Source organism: Ailuropoda melanoleuca, chromosome 5, assembly GCF_002007445.2.
Source record: "Ailuropoda melanoleuca isolate Jingjing chromosome 5, ASM200744v2, whole genome shotgun sequence".
Lineage (NCBI taxonomy): Eukaryota > Metazoa > Chordata > Mammalia > Carnivora > Ursidae > Ailuropoda > Ailuropoda melanoleuca.
Window position 1 is genome coordinate 18,688,962 of NC_048222.1, and position 21,832 is coordinate 18,710,793.

Consider the following 21,832-nt stretch of genomic DNA (forward strand, 5'->3'; position numbering starts at 1 on the left):
TTCAAAAGTCTAAAAGTTTATTGCCAGAATAGCAAACTTCATAAAGACACCTTTTTAAAGTACATAGTAAATGACAAGCAAAATAAACAGAAAAACTTTGACCAAAGAGAAGCAAAGATTGCTGCTATCACGCACATATAGTCAAATTAATGCCAAACCAAACAAGTGCATTTGAGAGTATATAGGTTACACAATCCACAATCTAAAACTAAAGGAGACTCATTCCAAAATGTTTGGGTTTGGGGTGGAGTATTCTAGGGAGAATGGGAGGGATATTTTCTCCTAATACAGAAAATGGAAGTATTTAGATGAGAAATAAAATGATGACTAAAATATCCATGATCGGCTTAATTTCATCTCCAAGAACAGAAATCTGTATTAATGGCTAAAAGAAGTACAAGAATCGATCAGAAATCTAAACACAGAAGGAACAAACTCTAGATTCAATTTGTGCTATCCTTACAACTGATTACCACCTTATACACACTACATCCACTCTAGTATATACTTCCGGTGAGCTAAGGAGATAAAAAGCCAGAACAGCCTTTACTATTTGATTTCAACCAAGGTTATGTCTTCTTAATCATAGAAATCTCTATCACTCTACTGCAAGCACTAGGTTTCCTTTTAGTAAAGTATTTAGTGAAGTGAAAATTCACATAAATGAAGCCAAGGAAAGAGCGACTAAGTGGCTACTAGTGCCCAATAGAGCTACTGGTAAAGGAGTAGGAGTAAGAGTAGGAAGAATTCCCGGTGGCATCGAAGCTTCCTCTCCGGGACCCACTGCGGGAACCAGAGCGAGAGCCGGAGCGGGATCCAGAGCGAGAGCCGGAGCGGGATCCAGAGCGGGAGCCTGGGGCAGAAGACATGTTGTAAGGGCTAGGCAAGCCCTTAGATGAAACAGAGGCAGCCTCCAGAAGGCGAAGGCCGGTGATATCTTCCACCATGGAGCGATTCATGGCATCCTTATAGGATATTTTTAATTTGGTTTTGGGGCAGGTCAGGATTTTGGCATAGCTGCTGGTGTCTTGCAGCCTCTGAGCTGCTCTGCCATCGATGAACCCCTTCCTGATGGCTTCCTCTGTGCTTATCCTCCCATGCACTTCTGGGTCAACAAGGCCTCCAGTGAGGTACTGGAACTCCAGGAAGCGCTGACCAGCCTCGTAGGGGAGCCATTTTTCTTTTACTGCCTCTGCTGCTGACATCTTCTTCTTTCCCTTCACACCTTCAAAGCCAATGAAGGCTTTCTGAGCAGGCTTCAGCCTGGTGGCCATATCTTGGTCAATCAGGCCCTGGGAGACTGCATCCTGAAGTGACAGCTTCTGACCGCTGGTTGGGTGGATGATGCCGCCTGTGCAGGCCTGAGCCTCCAGAAGCCTCTGACCAGTGATGCTATCGACAATGCCCCGCTCTATTCCTTCCGTAATGGAGATCTTCTCTAAGTTCTCTGTGTCAAAGATGGCTGCAATGGGGCTCGATTCTTCCAGGGAGTCAGACAGAGAGCTACTCCTGATGGTTATGTTCCTGACACTGGAGATGGTAGAAATCTTACTTACTGACTCGTGTCGGGAGTTGCTAAAAACATCATCACTGATACCACCACCTATGCCACTGCTGCTGCCGACACCATTTTTCAAGGAGATCATATCAGCAAACTGAGTGAGGCTGAGGCTGCCGGATCGGTACTGATCAAAGAACTTTCTGTCAATGAGGCCCTTGTCAACAGCGTCTTGAATATCATACTGACTACCCGTCTTCCTATCTACCAGGACCACCCTGGTGGAGCCGTCAGACCCAGTGATGGTTATTTCTTCCCACTCACACTCCTGCTCACACAGTTCTTTGAAGGTTTCATAATCTATCAGGCCCTTCTTGTAGGCCTCCTGAACAGACATCTCCTTGTTGGTTTCTGGGTCAACGATGACCACTCTACGCTTTCTGAGAGTATTCTTTTGTGATGTTTGCACCTCTTTCTTCTTTTCTTTCAGGGGCAGGAGACAGAGCCCTGTCTCCTCATCCTTGATACATCTTTCTTTTAGCTGCAGATAGGTAAGATTTTCTTCAGTGTTGGGGTCAAAAAATCCTTTTGTATCGTCACTTGGATCTGAGAGAATCTCACTGAGCTCCTCATTAAAGTAGCCCCTCTTGTAAGCCATGTCAACTGGCAAACGATGGCTCTCCTTCGGGTCGATGATCCCGCCCGTTGCGATCTGTGCTTCCAATAAACGAATGCCATGGCCCTTTTCAATGAGTTCCTTGTTCATGGCTTGGAACAAAGAGATGATGTTTCCTGTTTCAGGATCATTATACCCAGTGACAGCTCGTTCCGCAGACAGGAGCTTCTCTTTGAACTCAATACCCACCAGGCCTCTTTTGTAGGCTTCCTCCACCGGTAACCTCAAGTTGCTAACAGGATCCACTATGAAGCCAGTGGCTGCTTGGGCTTCCAGCAACTCCAGAGCAGTACCAGGTCGGACCAAGCCAATTTTCATGGCCTCATAAATGCCAAGCTTCTGTTTTGTGGTCTCATTGTATATGCCTGCTATGCAACTTGAACCCTGAAGGAAGTCTTTAATTCTCTCACCAACCTCGTCATAAGAAATCTGACCTGATTCCAGTTCATTTACCGTGGATGGTCTCAATATACCGGAATCTACCAGCTCAGAGACAGTCACCTGTTGTCTGATTCCTTGGAAGGACATACTTCTCTTCTGCACTGAAAGCAAGAGCAGACCGGTGTGTGGTTCGATTCTGCACCGTTCCCTCAGCTGCATGTAACTGACTTTCTTTTTGGTGACTGGATCCAGAAAGTTTTTCTGACTATCTCGGGGATCATTCAGGGACCGATACAAATCTCTGTCAATTAGCCCACGGGCCAACGCTACATCTTTCGGCAAAAAGACACTATTTACGGGGTCCACCACACCCCCCGAAGCAATCTGGGCTTCCAGCAGGCGCATTCCAGTTTCTCTGTCGATCAGATTTTTCTTGATGGCTTCCGAAACAGAGACCGTCTTACCTGAAAACGGATCGTCAAAGCCAGTGACAGCTTTCTCTGCTGTGTATATCTGTTGACGGTCATCAAAGTCGATGAGGTCCCGAGCGATTGCATTGTCGACAGTCAGCTTCTCATTCCTGTGGGGGTCAATTATACCGCCTGTAGCTGCCTGGGCCTCCAGGAGCATGACTGTGGATTCTGGGGTAATGAGTTTCTTTCTCTTGGCCTCCACCAGAGAGTACTTTTCCTTAGGGGAAGCAGATGCTCCAGCGATAGCTCCTGCCCCCCGAAGGAAAGGCTGGATTTCGGAGGCAACTTCTTCCACTGACTTTTTCCCCTTCAACAGTTTGTCCAAGGTTGTTTTGTCAATCAGCTGGCATTCGTAGAGCTGCATGGCCGTCACCTTCTTCCTCAGTCCATCGAACACCAGCTTGGAGGAGTCAACGGTCCACTCGTACTCAGTCTGGGTCTCCCGATGGGACCCGTAGGGGCGCTGCTTGAGCTTGTCGATTTCCCTCTGAAGGCGGGAGCGCTCTGTTTCCAGCTGTGACTGTGTCTCCCTGGTGGAGTCCTCCAACTTGCGCCTGTACCGCTCCTCGATCCTCTTGATCTCTGCCTGCAGTCTCTCGATTTCGCTCCTGAAGCTGTTCTTCTCCCTCTCGCTCTTTTCTCTTTCCGACTCGATCTTCCTAATGGTCTCTTCCTTGCGGGAATACTGAGTTTTCCACTGATTGAGGTCAGTCTGGATTTGCTGTTTCTCACACTCCAGGCGTTGTTTCAGCCTGCTTTCCGCCTCTAGAGTTGTTTTCAGGCGAGTGAGCTCATCCTCCAGCCTCTGCAGCCTGCTCTTGTCCTGCTCCAGAACTTTGATCTTCACCAGAAGGCTCTCTCTTTCCTGCACCACCTGAGTGCACTGGTTCTTTGATTCCTGAATCCTGTTAGATGCCTGGAATTTAAAAAGAAAGAAATGGGAAGAAATAATATTTTGATCGTATCATATGGCGATGGTAATTCCACCTTTTTTCCTACATTTAAAACAAAAAACCCCACCTTATTTACTTATTTGCCCTTCCTCTGTGTTCCCTGGATATACTGCTATTTTATCTTATAAATTCATGAAAAAAATCCATAGATATATGTTGCCACTTTGATAAATGGCTTCATACTTACTACTTTTTTAGAAGGAACTAGGAGAAGTTGTAGACCTCTCTTGTACTTAACAGAAATTATGGTTTGAAAACTATGGGCAGTTTTGTTCCCAGGTATCACACCTGCTACACCTACATCCCACCTGTTACATCTATACTAACATGTTTAATAAAGCAAAACAAATCTATGGACATATATGCACCCCGCACCCAGCCCCACACAAATATTGTCTCTGGAAGTCAAATGTATTAGAACTTAAAGAAGGTATTTTTAAATTAGGGGTTAAAAGAAGAAAAGGCAAACAAAAGAAACATATTAGCGTCACAATCAAAAGAGAATAGAACAATGCATGCAGAAAAATCACGTAAGCAAGAAAGAAAAAGTGATTTTAAAATCGCATAAAAAACCCCTTTAACATGGCTTTCATTTAGAAAAATTTTTGTGAAAAATGCAGGTCAGAGCTCACTGAGTGAGAGCTATCTTCCAGAAAATAGAGCGGAACATTTGGAAGAGAAGCCTGAGCTGTTGTACCCGTGCTAATGTTAGAAAAGCGTGGCCAGACAGAGGTTCCGCACAGACTGGCATCGCTGCGGGGAGAGAACAGAAGGGCAAACGGCACTGAAATTACTTGAAAGCAGTGGCATGGGTTAACGACAGATGGCAGTACAGCAATGCACAGAAAAAGGAGACTGACTGTGAGCCTCCAATGCCAGGGGCAGGAGCACAGCCGAGACGAGATGAAAGTGGAGGGAATGCTTTAAAAGACAGTGAAGCTGCGATCAAATATTTGTGAATACCTCTAAAGCCTGCTTTTGGAATTTCTCAATTTCCTGTCTCAAATTTTCCCTCTCTCTCTGCAAATCATTAATCAGCCCCTGCAGTTCCAGGGTCCGGCTGTTGCTGATCTGCAGCTGGCTCCTGAGCTCGGCGATGGTCGTGTTTTTATCACTGTCCGCTTCACTCCGGCTCCTCCGGAGCTCGTCGTACTCCAGCCTCAGGTTGCGAAGCTCTTCCTCCAGCATCAGGTGCTCCTTGGTCAGGTTCTCTGTGAGAGACTGCAGCCTCTCGATTTCGATTTTGCTTTCGTTCAAGCTCCGGCTCTTGTCCTCTATTGCCTTCTGGAAATGCTCGTTCCTCAGGTGAGCCTGCTTGAGGTTTTCCTGCTCCTGGAGCAGCTGCCGCCTCAGCGCCTCGACCTCGGAGGAGAGCCTTCTGAGCTCCTCCTGCGTCCTCTGCTTGTCCCTCAGGTGGCCGTCCAGCACGTCCCTCTGCTGCCGAAGGTCGTCCTCGCTGCGTTTCTTCACGATGGACGCCTGCTCCAGCTGCTGCGTCAGGCTGGTGATTCTTATCGCCTGCTCCTTCAGAGACCTCCTCATGCCTTCCAGCTCCTCCTCCAGCTTCTTCCTTTTCGCCGAGTCTTCTGAGGCGGTCCTCCGCAGCCGGGCCAGTTCCTCCTCCACCTTCTGCTTCTGCAGCTGCAGGTCCTTCAGGGAGCTCTGGAAGCGCGCGATGTCCTGGTCCTTCAGGGTCCTCTCCTGCGACACCCTGTCGTAGTCGAGCCTCAGGCGCGTGAGCTCCTGCTCCTGAACCTTCAGCTTGCCGATCATCTCGGTCGCGCCGCTGTGCGCTTTCTGCAGCTCGTACTGGGCCCTTTGCAACTTTGCGTTCTCCTCTTCCAGGCATTTCCGCGCGCTCATTTCCGTGTCTATCAGTTGTTTTAATCTTTCGATCTCCTTGTTTTTCTCCTGGATCGTCTTGGCGGCATCGTCGAGCGACTGCTTGTACCGCACGCTCTCCTCCGTCCGCATCTGCGTGACCTGCCTCAGCTCGATCTCCAGCTGCTGCTTCCTCTGCGACACCTCGGTGCCCGTGGCCTTCTGCTGCTGGGCCGTTTCTTCCACCCTCCGGAGAGTCTCCGTGGTCTGGGCCAACGTGCTCTTCAGCCGCTTCACTTCCTCCGACAGGCTCCGGTTCTCCCTGGTGAGGCCGTCGATCTGGGCTCGGTAGCCGCTGGTGTCCTCTTCCTTCTGCAGGGTGAGCTGGTGGATGGTCGTCTTGGTGATGTTGATCTCCGTCTCAAACTGGTTCTTCAAGCTAATGATCTCCTCGTCGTAACTGTTTCTTACCTTAGCCAGTTCATTCTCATACTCCCAGCGCCGCTTGGCCTCCTCCTGGAACTCAGCTTTGAGTCTCTCGATCTCCTTGTTTTTGTCCTGAATGGTCTTGGCAGCCTCCTCCAGGGACTGCTTGTGCCTTGCGTTGTCCTCGGAGCGCTGCTGGATGAGCTGTTTCAGCTCGATCTCCAGGTGCTGCTTCTTCTGCAGCATCTCCGAGCCACAGGCTTTCTGCTGGAGGGCGTCTTCCTCCGCCCGCCTCCGCTGCTCCGTGGTCTGCAGGATGCTGTCATTGAGCCTGACGATTTCGTCCTTCAGGTCACGGTTTTCCCTCGAGAGTCGGTCAAGCTGGTTTCTCAGATTCTTGGAATCATCCTCTTTCTGCATGGATATCTCCTTGATGGTGGTCTTCGTAATGTTAATCTCTGTTTCATACTTGTTCCTTAAATTACTCATCTCCTCATTATAGTGGTTTCTTACCTTTGCCAGCTCATTTTCATATTCTCTCTTCCGGGCGCCCTCCTCCTGCAGAAGAACCCTCAACCTTTCTATCTCGTACTCCTTCTCCTTGATGGCTTTCTCAGACTCCATTTTCTGCCAGCCGAGGCTCTCCTTCTCACTCTGCCTGGCCTTCTGCAGCTGGTCATAGTCACTCTTCTGTTGGTCAAACCTGTCTTCCACAGCCTTCCTCCTCCGCTTCTCATCTTCAATCTCATAAGTCAGTCGGGTGATCTTCTCGTTGAGTTCTTTGATTTGGCCGTAGCATTTGTCCAGGTTTTGTTTTGCTGACTTTCCATCCAGCTCCGCTTGCCTCTTCAGCTCCTCCAGGCTCACGAGCTTGGCTTTGAACTGGGAACATTCCGCCTGGTATTTCTGCAGGTTCTGATCCAGGAATTTGTTCTTGTTGCAGTTTTCAGAGTTGGCATCCCGGGCCAGTCTGAGCTCCTCTTCCAAAACTTCAATCTTGGTATTTTTCAGCTGGGGAAGTGAAAGCAGAAATGAGGTTGAAAGAAAAACACCTCACGTTGTGAGACAGAAACAGCACGTCTCCCCTCCCAGCCCATCATGTGGTCTCATTTCTCTTTATACGCCTACATACATGCACGCACACACCACACACACACAGAAGCACACCTACAGCGCGATACAAGGTGAAAGCTACTAGACAAGAATTCACGAAATCTGTATTCTCGTAATTCTTCCGTCAACCATCTGTATGATCTTAGCAAATGATACACCTTTGAGTTTCCCCTGCCTTACCTGTAAATGAGACAATCTCTTCCAAGATCAAAAGCTTGAGATTTCACAAATTATGTTTCCTTTATTTCAAGGAATAAAGTTTCCATATAAACTCAATGTGTGTATTAGAAATGAGGAGTAAAGGAAACAGTCATTCAACATAAAAAATCCAAATCCAGCCAGTCCAGGACGGTCTCTCCCTTAATTGAACACACACACAAACAACGCAAATTCCTTGACCAAAGTGTAAAGGAAATTACTGTTTTTTTCGTAAGGTGAAGTCGCTAGAATTTTGTAAATATTACCTAACTCTGTTCAGAGCAGTGTCCTGAATCACAGAACACCTGACTTATGAACAAACTATATACCAGTGAATGTATACCAGTGAGTATGTCCAAATCCAGGCTATAATGAGGCAATAATAATAAGGTTCTATTCCATTTTCTTTTCTGATCCTCCAAGGAAACAGAGTCAGTAAATTACCTTCAGATCTTCCAAACTCTTCAGCATCTCACTTAAGAATCTATAGTAGTCTCCAGACCTTGTAAGGAGTTCTATATACCGAGCGTGCATATCTGCAGCCTTGCAAAAAAGGAGTTAAAGAAATGATTATTTAAAATTGAAATGATCATCTAAAGAGTGAACTCCCTTCATTCATGTGTGCTAATTCCAAAATCTAGAAGAAAAACAAAGCAAAGGGCTGATAACATTGTATTCCAACCTCATGACTCTAGGTGTTTCTCGTAAGCCATCCGACAGGTGATGCTCTCTCACATCTTTGGGAAGAAGCTTTTAAATATCTATTGGCCTTTTTTCACATGTTAAAAGCCTCCCTCATTAAACCTAGAACTTAAGGCCAGTTTCTGCAAAGATTCTAGCATATAAACACTAGATTCAGACTCCCACGGACCATTTCCTAAAATGCATCATGTATTGAGGACTCGCACTAAGGGAGCATACCCTGCTATTAAACCTGTTTTGAGTGGATACCCTGTAACAAGGGGTGCATTCAGGGTCTGCAGGAAAGACAGGAAGGGGATAGGGAACAGGGAAGATGCAGGAGGGGCAACTAAGGAACATGTAATGACGTATCTACCTCTTGCAGAATCACCCCAGAGGGAGACTGGACCATGGTTCTCTTGATAGGTATGTTCAGGAGAGTTTCCAGGCCTGAGGTGTACGATGCCAGCTGGAGTTCATAATCCTGCCAAATAAAAAAAAGTTTAAAATAAACATACCTAACGGACTTAAAAGAGTCCCCGACAACTACAATTCCATGCTTTCGAATCATCAAGCTGCATTTCTGATGACCAACCCCAAAGGCTATCATGTACTGAGAGTGTCCAGGTAGCTGATATTACATTATTAAGCCATGTAGGACATCTTTATACACTAAATGAAGATTTTTGCACATACTACCAGCGTAAAGAATGAAGACCAGTCCATTCCCATAGATATTGCCAATGTGCAGTGAATTCAAGCTAATGGATGACAAACTTTTTACGGTCTGTTCAGGAAAAAATACATAAAAGCCGTAACTGTTATTCTCAAGAAGTTTATAATCTTTGGGACACCTGGGTGGCTCAGTCAGTTAAGCATCTGACTCTTGCTTTTTGCTTGGGTCATGATCTCAGGGTCATGAGATCAAGCCCCACATCAGGCTCTGTGCTCAGCCTGGAGTCTGCTTGGGATTCCCTCTCTCCCTCTCCCTCTGCTCGTCCCCCTGTTCACACATGTGCATGCACATGTGCTCTCTCTAAAAAAAAAACTTTAAAATGTAAAAAAAGAGGTGTGTACTCTTTAAAGTAAATCAGAAAATAACGCAATTAATAGTAGAGATTTTTAAAATATGGAACACTTCACAAATTTGCGTGTCATCCTTGTGCAAGAGCCATGCTCATGTTCTCTGTATCATTCCAGTTTCAGTACATGTGCTGCTGAAGCGAGCACAGTTAATATTATTCTTGATGAAGGGCCAACATTCTTTTGAAACCAACATACCTTAATCGAATTTGCACAAAGTTCAGCAATTTTTTGTACTTCTTCTGATTTGTCTCGTTTGCCACATATTTCATTGTGCAAGTTCTATACAAAAAAATAAAATATTCATAAACATCAAAGTGTATAAATAATTTTACATAAATGTTATATCACTGTTGAACAATTGTTTTTCCTCAGTTTATTACCACATTCAGTGACATCACATTCTCACAGTTAACCTTGAGCGATGAGCGTGTTTTCTATCCAGAAAAGAGAAGCACAATCTTCAAGTGTTTTTCCTCTAAGAGGAAACTTCCTAATCTGTGCTCTTTTCTGATCTTAACACACCAATTTATCAAGATATTTTACTACAATGTTACACTATTTCTAGTTCTTAAGTGATTTCTTTGTAAGTATCTCAATTGTTTTTTCCTTCTTATGCATGCATTCACAAAATGAACCAATATTAAATATCATTTTGAACCTAGGTACGGCTATGAAAACCACAGGAAAATACAGCTCACACCCAGTGTTATCGAAGGGAATGACAAACTGGCTTGTACCTTCTGCTCATTCAAAAATCGCATGACCGTGTTGGAGTCACCGAACTTCATGGATTCTAAGGAATCCTGGCGGCGTTTGGCATCGTAGAGCCACTTGCAGAAAGCCTGGTAGTTATCACGGTAATTCCTCAGTTGCTTGATTTGTTTCTCCAGGTCCCACAATCTGGAGAAAACAGATATGATAAAATTATTAAAGCAATGCTATTGTCCCTGAAAGTATTTAACAGAGTTATCACATATCACACGATATCTCCCAGTAATTCCACCTGCTCCATGCTCAGAACTAAAAACACGCATCCATACAAAAAGTTACACATGAATGTTCCTAGTGACATCTTTCATGATAGCCAAAAATCATCAATGAAGGAATAAATAAAATGTGGGATAGCCATACGATAGAATATTATTCAGTCATAAAAAGGAATGAAGTACTGATACATGGTACACCATGGAGGAACCTTGAAAACATTATTTTGAGTGGGAAAAACAGTCACAAAAGACCACACATTGTCTGATTCCAATCACACGAAATGTCCGGAATAGGCAAATCTACAGAGACAAAGGGGAAGACAGGTGGTTGCTTGGGGCCAGAGGGTGAGAGGTAATGGGGAGTAACTGCTAATGGGGGATGGGCCTTTTTTGGGGGGGGGGGGTTAAAGAAAATGTTGTAGACGTAAATTGTGGTAATGGTTACACCTTTCTGATACACTAAAATCCACTGGACTGTACATTTCCATTGGGTGAATTATATGACACGTGAATTAGTTATCAATAAAGATGTCTTTTCTTTTTTTAATCAATAAAGACGTTTTTAAAAAAGCCGTTAGTAAAAGGAACTACAACAAAATTCAGGATACTTTCAAACCCCATTTGGAAGAAGGCATTTCTTTTGTATAAGATGTAATTTTCTTGGGAGAACTGGGTGGCTCAGTCTGTTAAGCATCTGCCTTTGGCTGAGGTCATGGTCCCAGGGTCCTGGGATTGAGTCTCACATCAGGCTCCCTGCTCAGTGGGGAGCCTGCTTCTTCCTCTCCTAGTCCCCCTGCTTGTGCGCTCTCATTCTGACAAATAAATAAATAAAATCTTTTTAAAAAGATGTAATTTTCTTAAATTTCAGAAGAACACTCACTTGATCAAAGCATCGACTCCTTCCAACAGTCCTAACAAGAGTTTACAGAGCCCAAAAGAGCCTGATCAATAGTTTCCACTTTTTTCCTAAGAGGTTGGAGAGCACCTGGTATGGGTTAATTCAAGCTGGTCTATTGTGATGTACCTACTTCCCATTTCCGACAAAGCTGCCTCCAGGCAGTCCATGAACAGAGTGGCCCTTGTGCCTAACTTACACACCAAACCAAACCACTAAATAGTGATTACTTCAAGTGACATTATCTTGGAACAACCAAATGGGAAGAAAGCAGGGAAAGAGGTTGGCACACCTGTAGTCTATCTGTTTATCTATTTTTTGCCAGCGGTCTGTCAGCTGTGTGACTTTGTCACTGAACTTGCCCAGATCCAGGTCATACAGTGGATACTGCTGTGAGGTCTGGGAGTGGATCTGCTGGGCTTTCTGCAGCTCTGTCTTCATGGTGGCCAACAAGGACTTCTTCAAGTTCAAGTCATTTTTGATTTTCTGTCACAGGAGAAAGAAAGGAGTGCAAATTAATCTCTTGGAATACTTGTATTTTTAAGTGACAATCAATCCAGGAAGATCTATTTACTGATTGCATTTTCCAATATTTACGTCCATTATCTAGTTCCTTATGCTACCCCATTAATAAAAGATTCAGTGTGAGAAATTCATTTGTTTGAGAAATGCTAAATACCATACTCAATTCCATTCCTGAATAATTAGAACACATATGAACATTCTTGAAGAGGAAGAGAAGTCCTGTAGTAAAGAAACCAGTTTAATTGTGTTTAATTCTGCATTCCCCAAACTAATCTCACCACGAATTACTTCTACACATAGTTCCTGCTAGAACGCTCTGGGAAACGGTGTCCTAGAGATGATGACAGACGTCAATCCTGTATGGCCAATGAAATCCAGGAATCCTCAAGACTCATAAAACTTAGTGAAGCCTCAGGACTGGGGACTGAGCAGCCTTGCATTATTTCCCATAACCCGGAGCACTGTGATAATGGAATATAACTTCTTGTTACCTTCAGTCCACAGCGGTAAGCTTCCACTTTATCCAGATCCAGGCACACAGTTTCCTCCTCGGTGAGTCTGGCTTCGTACACCTTCAACATGTCTTCTGTCTGCAGGATAGCCTGGAGTAGAGCTCTCACTGTGCATAAGCTGTAAAGAGCCAAGGGGGCCAAGAACATTGCCGGTGACATAATTAGACTCTGAACGTCTGGCTCTGGCCACTATTAATAAAAGAATGTTAAAGCCGGTAAAAATTCATGTTGCCTATTTTACAAGCTGCAGGAGCAAAAACGTCCCTCCCTTCACCCCTGCACCCTGATTCAGACAGCAATTCTGCATTCACTGAAGATTTCGAAGTCCTGGCTCTTACAGATATACCATAGGTTTAAGATACATTAGATTTCACCACGGCGAAATTAACACGGAGGCTAGAGGACCCTCTCTCAGAAGCCCAGAAGAAATTAAGTAAGCCTGTAGTGAACCGAGAAACTGGAAGACAAGGCCACAGTGAGTCAAGCACAGAAAGCAGATGAAGTCTGACAAGATGAAGCTTGAAAACGGCAAAATGTCTGTGATTGAGGTCAGTCGCGTTCACCTGTTTAAGTAGCCATCGGTAACACCATTGATGTTTTCCAGTTTTTGGAACAGTCCAAATACCTCATTCTGTAAATAGCAGTATTTTTCTGAACCTCTGAAGTTAGCTAGCATATCTTTCAGCTGGTTGAGAACTTCAGCAATTGCTTGAGAATCATTCTGCACACTCTGTTCAAAAAAAGAAGGAAAGTGCTGGATTTAGCTGTGTGATTCTTATGATCATTTTTTGTCCTGAACAAGTCCACTAAATGGGAAAGACTCAAGAGACAGAGTGGACATTTCATTTCCTTCCTTGGGGAGGCCTTATCGGCACTGTGTAAACACGGCCCTCTCCCTTAGGATACATCTCTTGCGCTTCCCAGTGTGGTGCCCAGGCGTGGCTGAGCAGAAAAGATAACGGAGTGCGGAGTTAAAACACCGGGATTGCGGTCCCAGCTTTGTCCACGGCTTTGAGCTTTTACCAACCACCCCCGCATCAAATCTCTCTGCGTCAGTCTCCTGTCTATAAATAAAAATAATTCGGGGCGCCTGCGTAGCGCAGTCGTTAAGCGTCTACCTTTGGCTCAGGGCGTGATCCCGGCATTCGGGTATCAAGCCACACATCAGGCTCCCTTCTCAGTAGGGAGCCTGCTTCTTCCTCTCCCACTCCCCCTGCTTGTGTTCCCTCTCTCACTGGCTGTCTCTCTGTCAAATAAATAGATAAAATTTAAAAAAAATAATTCTACCTGTTTAGCCCCTATCATAGGTGGTTTCAGGCGGCAACCAAATTAATGTTTCTGAAAACTTTAAAAACGAACAAAGTACTAGGTCGCATAAAGGGAAAACACTGTAGCCTGATTCAGCCACCCACAACCAACACAAAGGTGGCTTAATCCCCTGCCTGGAAACTTCTACAAATCTGGAAGCATGGGAAAGAAAAAAGGAAATCCCACCGAAAGCCTGTTTTCTTGAAAATTCATGCTTCTTCTCTATAAATATTTAAACCAGCACATTTTTTAAATTAGTTTGCAGATAAATACAAATATAGCTGGAATCGGGCAAAACGGTACTGGATGCCTACCTTTAGCTCATTTATTTTCACTGTGATGTGGTGCGTGGACCCTTGGTCTGCTAGAAGCATGTTTTTAAGGGTCATTCTGCCCTCACAGTGCTCCATCTGCCTGCGAATCTTCTGGAGCTCCATCAGCATCCAAGTTTCCTGCTTGTCATTTTCTCTGTTGGTTTCAATCACTTTATTATGGTTGAGATCTTGGCAGGAACTATGATGAGTGATTTCAGTTGTGGTTACTGTAAAAATATGTTAGGAATGCAAAAATCAGAGAATTCCGAGCTAGAAGGGTGCTCGGCCTCAAAAAACATCCATGCTGCACTAACTGTAGCTCCCTCCTTTGATTTGATTCTGAAAATATAGTGTATAGATGACTTTTGATATGTTATTTTCCAAAGAAGTGATTCTGAAACTCATCGTATGCAAACTACTTTCTGTTACAGAGCAGCGGTGTGTGTGGTGGATGCAAAGAGAAAGAGGCTCCGAACCTGTCTGGTGCTGGGGGTGGCCAGGGAGCTGTATGACCAGGGTCTGGTAGTGCTTCTGGGCATCGGTGAACTGAGACTGCATTTTCCGCTTGTCATCATCCCCGAACATCTCCGAGCCCTGGCTGTTTCTGATGAACTCTTGGTAGTGCAGCTCAAGGTCAGATATTGTCTTCATGTAATCTTCCTGCCGCATCGTTTTCAGCTGGAAGTAAACCAGGCGGGAGTGTTTGATTGTCCCCATAGCATGACCAAGAAAAGTGCCGAAAAATGCCCTATGCTAGAGGGGGCTTAAAGCAATACTTGTCAAAGGCCCACTAAGATATAAAAGGTCTTTGGGGTGCCTGGGTGTTGCGGTCAGTTAAGCATCTGACTCTTGGTTTCGGCTCAAGTCATGATCTCAAGGTTGTGAGATCAAGCCCTGCACCAGGCTCCACGCTGAGCATGGAGTCTGCCTGAGATTCTCCCTCTTCCTCTGCCCCTTTCCCCTTTCGTGCTCTCTCTCTCTCAAATAAATAAATCTTTTTTTAAAAAAAAAAGATAGAAAAGGTCCTTGAGGATTCCAAGATTGCTCCTCACAGCCACAGCCATGGGTTGTCTATTTTTGTTCTTACCGAATTTTATTCGCCAAAGGAAATATTACTCAAAAGTCGCAAATCTAAAGCAGATCATAGCAAAGCTGCTCTGACTGAAAAGAGAAAAGGGGGAGTAAGAGGGAGCCCAGACTTCTCCATTCTGTGCCTCTCCCCTCTCTGCTGGCCCTGTCATCCCTAGAGGACCCCCTTAAGCAGGGATTCTTCAGACCACAACTCGAAAACCACTGATCTAGAGAACGAATGTTTTGGGTGTTATTCCAAGAATTCTATCCCACCTTTCACTTCTGTGATATCCAGTTAATAATTTATGAACTAGCTTTCCATTACATCAAAGAAGAATAAGATCCAGGGTATTACAGGACCGCATGCCTTTTCCACGGGTACTTCTGGCTTGTCGGGCAACTTTAATTCGTACTTCTGTTTGTAGCAGAGCTAGCCACGTGTGACTCCCTCCCCTTCCATGTAGGATGGACCCTCACCACGCAGGCAAGCTGAGCTAACTCTTCCAATGAGACACAAGAGCATCAGCTGCACTGCTAGAAGGTCTGCCTGGCAGAACCAAGCGCCACAGGGAGCAGCGTGGCACCTCTCCAGGCAGCCCGAGTGGTCCTGAGGATGTACCTTGGCGATCGTCATGGCCCTGATTTTCTCGATGTCGATCATGCAGTAGTGCCAGGACACCAGGCTCTTCATGTTGATGTACAGTTGGTTCCACAGAGCCAAGATGGCCTCGTAGTATTGCTCGATCCTAGAAGGCACAAGGGGAAAACATGCCAGAGCCCTGGCTTTCAAATTCTGACCCAAACAAGAAATCTGGCCACGCTTACACCCTGCATAAAAAACTAAAACAAGAACTAACAGCAAATGTATACTGTTTCAACACTCAACATGTCAATGGATCTGGACTAATTTACTCCCCAAAAGTTCATTCTCAATGATCCACATTAGTAGAGATAATTCACTTTGGGTCAAAATACACATTTCTTTGTTCTTGTGTTGTTTGTCAGCAACTTTTTAATTGACAGAGGTCTAACACCATGCAGGATGACAGGGAGAAACCTGTCATGGGGTGCTAATGGCTACTGCAGCTTGGAAGTGAGCATGTGAGCTCGTTATACTTCCCTCCCTATTCTGTGTATGGCTGACGAATTCCATGATAAAAGATGGACAAGAATCTGCCACGGACAATCTGTACAATGAACGCTCTACCTGCTTGTTGAAGAGCAGGTATTAAAATGAAGGGCATTTTATATTTGTGGCTACCTGCCAAATTACTGATCCTCTTAGACGGGAAGAAGAACTTTGAAATAATGCCTTCAAGGCACATGGTGGGAATTGTTTCCTCACAGACATCCAGATCCAGGAGGCACAGAGAACTCCCATCAAAAGCCAAATAATAGTAGGCCAACACCAAGACATATTGTAATTACATTTGCAAAATACAGTGATAAAGAAAAAATCTTAAAAGCAGCAAGACAAAAGAAGTCCTTAACTTATAAGGGAAAACCTGTAAGGCTAGCTGGAGATTTCTCAACAGAAACTTAGCAAGCCAGAAGGGAGTAGGATGATGTAGTCAAAGTGCTGAATGGGAAAAATCTGCAGCCAAGAGTACTCTATCCAGCGAGGCTAGCATTCAGAATAGAAGGAGAGATAAAGAGTTTCCCAGACAAACAAAAACTAAAGGAGCTTATGAACACTAAACCAGCCCTGCAGGAAATATTAAAGGAGACTCTTTGAGTGCAAAGGAGAGACAAAAAGTGAAAAAGACAAGAAAGGATCAGAGAAAATCTCCAGAAACAATGACAAAACAAGAAATAAAATGGCAATAAATACATATCTATCAATAAGTACTTTGAATGTAAATGGACTAAAGAGCCAATCAAAAGGCATAGGGTGTCGCATGGATTAAAAAAACAAGACCCATCTATATGCTGCCTACGAGAGATTCATTTTAGACTATAAGATACCTACAGATTGAAGGTGAGGGGGTGGAAAAACATTTATTATGCAAATGGATGTCAAAAGAAAGTCAGAGTAACAATACTTATATGAGACAAACTAGACTCTTTTGTTCTTGTATTATTTTTATCCTGCTTTGGTGAGGGTAGTAATGGCCTCATGGAATGATTTTGAACGTGTTTCCTCTATTCCATTATTTGTAAGAATTTGATAAAGATTGTCATTAATTATATTTTTTTAAATGTTTGGTAGAATTCACCAATGAAACCACGTGGCCTTGGGTGTCTCTGTGCCAGGAGATTTTTGATTCCTAATTCAATTTTCATTCTTGTTATTGGTCTAAGAAGATTTCCTATTACTTGGATTCAAGATTCATGATTCAATCTTGGTAACTTGTGCGTTTTTAGAAATTATCTGGGTTTTTTCCCTAAGTTATCTGATTTGTTAGTATATAATTCCTTATAGTAATCTATTAACATACTATGTATTTCTGTGGTTAAATGTTGTACTGTTTTCTCTCACATTTCTCATTTTGATTTTTGAGTCTTGTTTCTCCCTTTTTTTTCCTTAGCTAATGTAGTTAAAGCACTGCCAATTTTGTCTCTCTTTTCGGAAAAACTGGTCATTACTTTTAATGTTATGTTATTGTTTATCCTGGTCTTTATTTTATTTATTTCTGATCTTTCTTTGTTCTTTCCTTCCTCTACTAAATTTTGGCTGAGTTTCTTCTTTTCCTAGTTCCTTGTGGTATAATGTTAAGTTGTTTATTTGAACTTTTTTTCTTAATACCAGCATTTATAGATAAATTTTACTGTTACATTTGCTTTTGCTGCATCCCATAGGTTTTGGAATATTGTGGGCTTTTTTTCTTTTGTTTTGAGACATATTCTGATTTGCCATTTGATTTCTTATTTCCCATTGCTTGTGCGGTAGTGTGTTAATATTTACATATTAAATATTTACTATTAAAAAAAAAGAATTGTTTCCTCCAGCCCCTGCACACAAACATTCTCTTTTACCTTCCAATAAAAACTACAGCATCTTCAAAATAAAGTTGCATGATAGTACAAGGGGACCCTCCTAAGGCTCCTTTTATTCCGAGGGAGGGGATTTTAGTGAAAAAGGGTGTGTCTGTGTTTCTCATATAAGCATTTGCCCTATTTCTCCACATTCGCATTCACATTGTGGCTACTAGGAACTTCAACAACTTACTTGCATGAGAGGTCTACAGCCAGAGGATTTGGAGGAGGGATAATCAGACTAACAGAAGGCACGAGCATGTCCACGCCTCCGGGACCCGTCACATACCACTTGCTGCGCTCATTATTGTCCTTCAGGATGCACTCATCCCCTTTGTGCACAATTTTCTGCAAGGCAAACAACGCTGTGTTTTGTCTTTACTCATGAGTACACATTTTTATCTTTTCTTCTCAAAGAGAAAAATAGAGATAAAACTGTGCAAACCATTTGAGCTTTGACATTATTTTTCTTTATTTTATTTTATCTTTTTAAAATAGGCTCCATACCCAGCGTGAAGCCCAACATGGAGCCCAAAGTGGGGCTTGAACTCACAACCATGAGATTGAGACCTGGGCTAAAATCAAGAGTTGGAGGCTTAACCGACTGAGCCACCCAGGCGCCCCTTATTATTTTCTTTAAATGAAGATGACCTTTATATATCCCAACAATACTGATACTTTAAATAATGCACAAGAGCCTAAAAGGTGTATATAAAGTGAATCAGGTAAAGTAACTTTCCAAAGACAGCCTGGGGAATCCATCAGTAAAGTGAGAAATCCTTTTGTAAAGCAAAAACTCACCCCATGGCTTTCCTATTTTTGTGAGTTCATATTTCACATATTAGATTTACTATGTGGGAGTCACTTGTCTCATGCACTCACTCTTAAAATTTAGAAGTGAAAACAAGAAATTCTGGCAACAGGTCCCCAGAAAAACAACTTTCTAAATTAATTCCATAGCTTCTTGAAAGTTCAAATATGACAACTGTCCTCACTGGTGAAATGTAACAAGCTTGATATTCATGTATTCTGATCTCTATTTCAACTTATTTCTCCTCTCCCTGCAAGTTCTTAAACATCTCTTCCTGCCAGGATAAACTCCATTGTTTTATATTATTTATCCAAGCATTTATCTTAAACCCTCTGTAATTTTTATAAGAAATCAGAGCTGTGGAAATTACATTAATAATTAGTAAAACCAAGTCATCTTTCCAATAGACACTTGTAGCTACCACAGAGCCTGCAGAATTGATGGGCTCAGTGACTGCAGAAAATCTGCAATGACAGTCACTTCACATGCAGCACAATGGTCACATTTCTCCTTTCTTTAAGGTCAGAAATTTAAAGATCTTTCAAGAAATTTGAAGATTTTAAAATTTCAGATTTAAAGGGTAATCACAAATAAAGTTTTGCACATTAGATGAAGAAAAGTATTAAGATTTAAAATGAATAGTCTAGGGACGCCTGGCTGGCTCAGTTGGTTAAGTGTCTGTCTTTGGCTCAGGTCATGATCTCAGGGTCCTGGGATTGAGCTCCTCGTCGGGCTCCCTGTTCAGCAGGGAGTCTGCTTCTCCCTCTCCTACTGCCCCTTCGTCCCGCTCCAGCTTCCTCTTTCTCTCTCTCAAATAAATAAATAAAATCTTTACCAAGAAAAATAATAAAAAAAAACCAAACAAACAAGATGAATAGTCAATAAATAACCGCTGTCCTAATTACTGAAAACTCTGCTAAGACTCAGAACAGAGTGCTGCATTTCCACAGCTTGCTGCTTCGTGTATAAAAGAAAGGCATTTTCTGTGCCGCTCACTGGAACCTGGATGAAACTCTGCTCCCTCTATTGGCAAAATTCTCTGTGCAAAGAAAGGGAAAACTTGGGCTTCATTCTGAATAACCGAGTGCACACCTGGTCTTGTTTGTAGTCACAGAGAGCCCTGAGAATAATGGGTTTGTTGCTTCTATAGTCTGGGTTCCGTGGTTTCAGCTGCACGATCTTCTTGGACTTGTTTACCAAGTTCTGTACCTGACGCTTGTATTCGAGGATTTTCTCGCGTTCTTTCTGCAATTGCAAATAAGATCATATTTTCATCACATAGATACTCTGTGAGTTTCAGATGATCTGCAAGTAACATTAATATACCTTCTAGGGCATGACAAATGAGATGTTGTGATAGTCGCATGAGCTCCAAAAAGCTACAAATTCCTCTATGGGCAGGGACTCTAGGGACCTGTCGTAATGATCCATTTGGAAGCTACACAGCTGTAAATTAAGTGGGCAGCAAAGAATATCATTGTGTGAAAAGCCTACGTGGATAGAACGTGAAGTATGCTTTTTCCAAAGGAACCCTCACGTCAAGTAATCAGTATTCTCTCCGTTTTTGCCCTGTGACGATACCTCCAGCTCCTTGATCTGTTCCAGCAGGCGTTGCAGGGGCATGTTCTTATCACACGGGTACTTCTTTCTGATGGAGTCTTGAAGGCCCTTCAGGTAAGCTTCGGTTGACTGGGCCTCTTCAAAAAACTATTAAAGAGGAGCGTGATCACGTGTTAATGAAAAGGCAGTCAGTAAGCAGCGGCATCTAGTGTTTCCCAGTATTTCTGTGTCAAGGACCATCTTCCCAGAGTCTAAAGAAATGATATTGACTTATGTGACAGCAAGAGACATCTGAGCAACCGGTGCCCAGGTTATCCATCTGTGCTCCTCTAAACTGAAAGCCAGGAAAGGGTATTTGTAAACTATTTTGAAGGTTGTTTTCAGTGCTTTTCAAAAATGCATTAAAAAAATCAGGTATTAGGACCCAAACGACAATGAAATTACTACTAAGCATAAAAACCTGAAAGTAGGCAGCATTTTCTTTGAGGTGAACATCAATGCACTTGGTGATCTGAAGAATCCAGCTCCACTGTGTCTGAAGAGTATCCATATAGGCCTGAAGCAAGAAAACATCAGCTGTCACATCACCACTCAGGCATTGAGGATATCCATTCTTGGACAGATATGTGAGCCCGAATGAAAGCAACAAAACATTTTTTTATCGAATACCAAATCAAACAAACATTTTTTCTAAAACATGAAAACTGAATTTCCCAACAGGGTCCCTCCACTGCACCCTGTTCTTATACGGCTGCTAGAGGATGGGCAAGTCCAAGGAACCCATACAGAGGGCTTGAGGGTCTTAAGGCAGTGATTCTCACCAACTGATAGGAAAACACTTAGTTTTTTCTTTAACAACCAATATGGCTATACCAGTTGATGTCATACCAGCTAATGTCAGCCTTGAGCACACCCCACAGATGGCAGCCTAGGGCAGAGGTTGGCAAGCCACAGCCTGAGGGCCACCTCTGGCCCACTGCCTGCGTTTATAAATAAAGTTTTATTGGAACACAGCCATGCTCATTCACTTACATATTGTTATGATTGCTTTCACACTATAATCACAGAGTTAAGTAATTTAGACAGAAGCCAAACGGTCTGCAAACCTAAAATGTTTATTGTTTGGTCCTTTCCAGAAAAGCTTGACAACTGCCGGTCTGGGGTGTTGATCCCAAAATATGTAAAATAAACTTGTCATGGCTTTAGATAAAAATCATTCATCTGTATAGTCTTTACAAAAAGTTCCCTTTTTTTCTCTAATAAAAATATAAATCTCATGAAGCCTACCTCAATTTTGTCTGAAGCTGGATGCTGATTGAGGACAAGTTGGTCACTTTCTTGTTTAAGTTTATTGAGCTCTTTTTCCTTAACTTCCAGTTGGCTCATGCGTATCTATAAATGAAAGAAAAACAAACCCTTCAGAGCAAGCCACCATTAGCATTTCCACTGTAGGAAGTTAGAACACAAAACTGCACTGTGGAAATAAACAACGTCAAAAAATTGTGTTATGGTTTCCTTAAGAAGCATAGGATTTTTAAGACCAAAAAGAATGTTTGAGGTCGTCCAAT

At 43.2% G+C, this 21,832-nt stretch overlaps 1 protein-coding gene and 1 non-coding gene across 3 annotated transcripts in view; both read right to left on the reverse strand.

Moving 5' to 3' along the window:
- Window positions 1-21,832, reverse strand: part of DSP (desmoplakin) — a 44,012-nt gene continuing 22,180 nt past the window's right edge. The window contains exons 8-24 of one of the 2 annotated variants that reach the window (XM_019795012.2): window positions 21,552-21,656; window positions 20,725-20,820; window positions 20,286-20,411; window positions 19,797-19,949; window positions 18,087-18,241; window positions 15,537-15,663; window positions 14,323-14,524; window positions 13,847-14,073; window positions 12,788-12,954; window positions 12,204-12,342; window positions 11,480-11,673; window positions 10,044-10,206; window positions 9,502-9,585; window positions 8,597-8,704; window positions 7,984-8,082; window positions 4,945-7,239; window positions 1-3,944 (exon numbers count right to left, since the gene is read on the reverse strand). In XM_019795012.2, coding sequence (XP_019650571.2) covers window positions 696-3,944; window positions 4,945-7,239; window positions 7,984-8,082; window positions 8,597-8,704; window positions 9,502-9,585; window positions 10,044-10,206; window positions 11,480-11,673; window positions 12,204-12,342; window positions 12,788-12,954; window positions 13,847-14,073; window positions 14,323-14,524; window positions 15,537-15,663; window positions 18,087-18,241; window positions 19,797-19,949; window positions 20,286-20,411; window positions 20,725-20,820; window positions 21,552-21,656 — 7,689 coding nt within the window. In that variant the 3' untranslated portion in view covers window positions 1-695. The remainder of the gene's footprint in view (window positions 3,945-4,944; window positions 7,240-7,983; window positions 8,083-8,596; window positions 8,705-9,501; window positions 9,586-10,043; window positions 10,207-11,479; window positions 11,674-12,203; window positions 12,343-12,787; window positions 12,955-13,846; window positions 14,074-14,322; window positions 14,525-15,536; window positions 15,664-18,086; window positions 18,242-19,796; window positions 19,950-20,285; window positions 20,412-20,724; window positions 20,821-21,551; window positions 21,657-21,832) is intronic. The other variant, XM_034660349.1, reaches the window with a different exon arrangement.
- On the reverse strand, window positions 9,344-9,450 carry LOC117802542. The gene has a single exon (XR_004625911.1). It is a non-coding gene; the product is annotated as a U6 spliceosomal RNA (small nuclear RNA).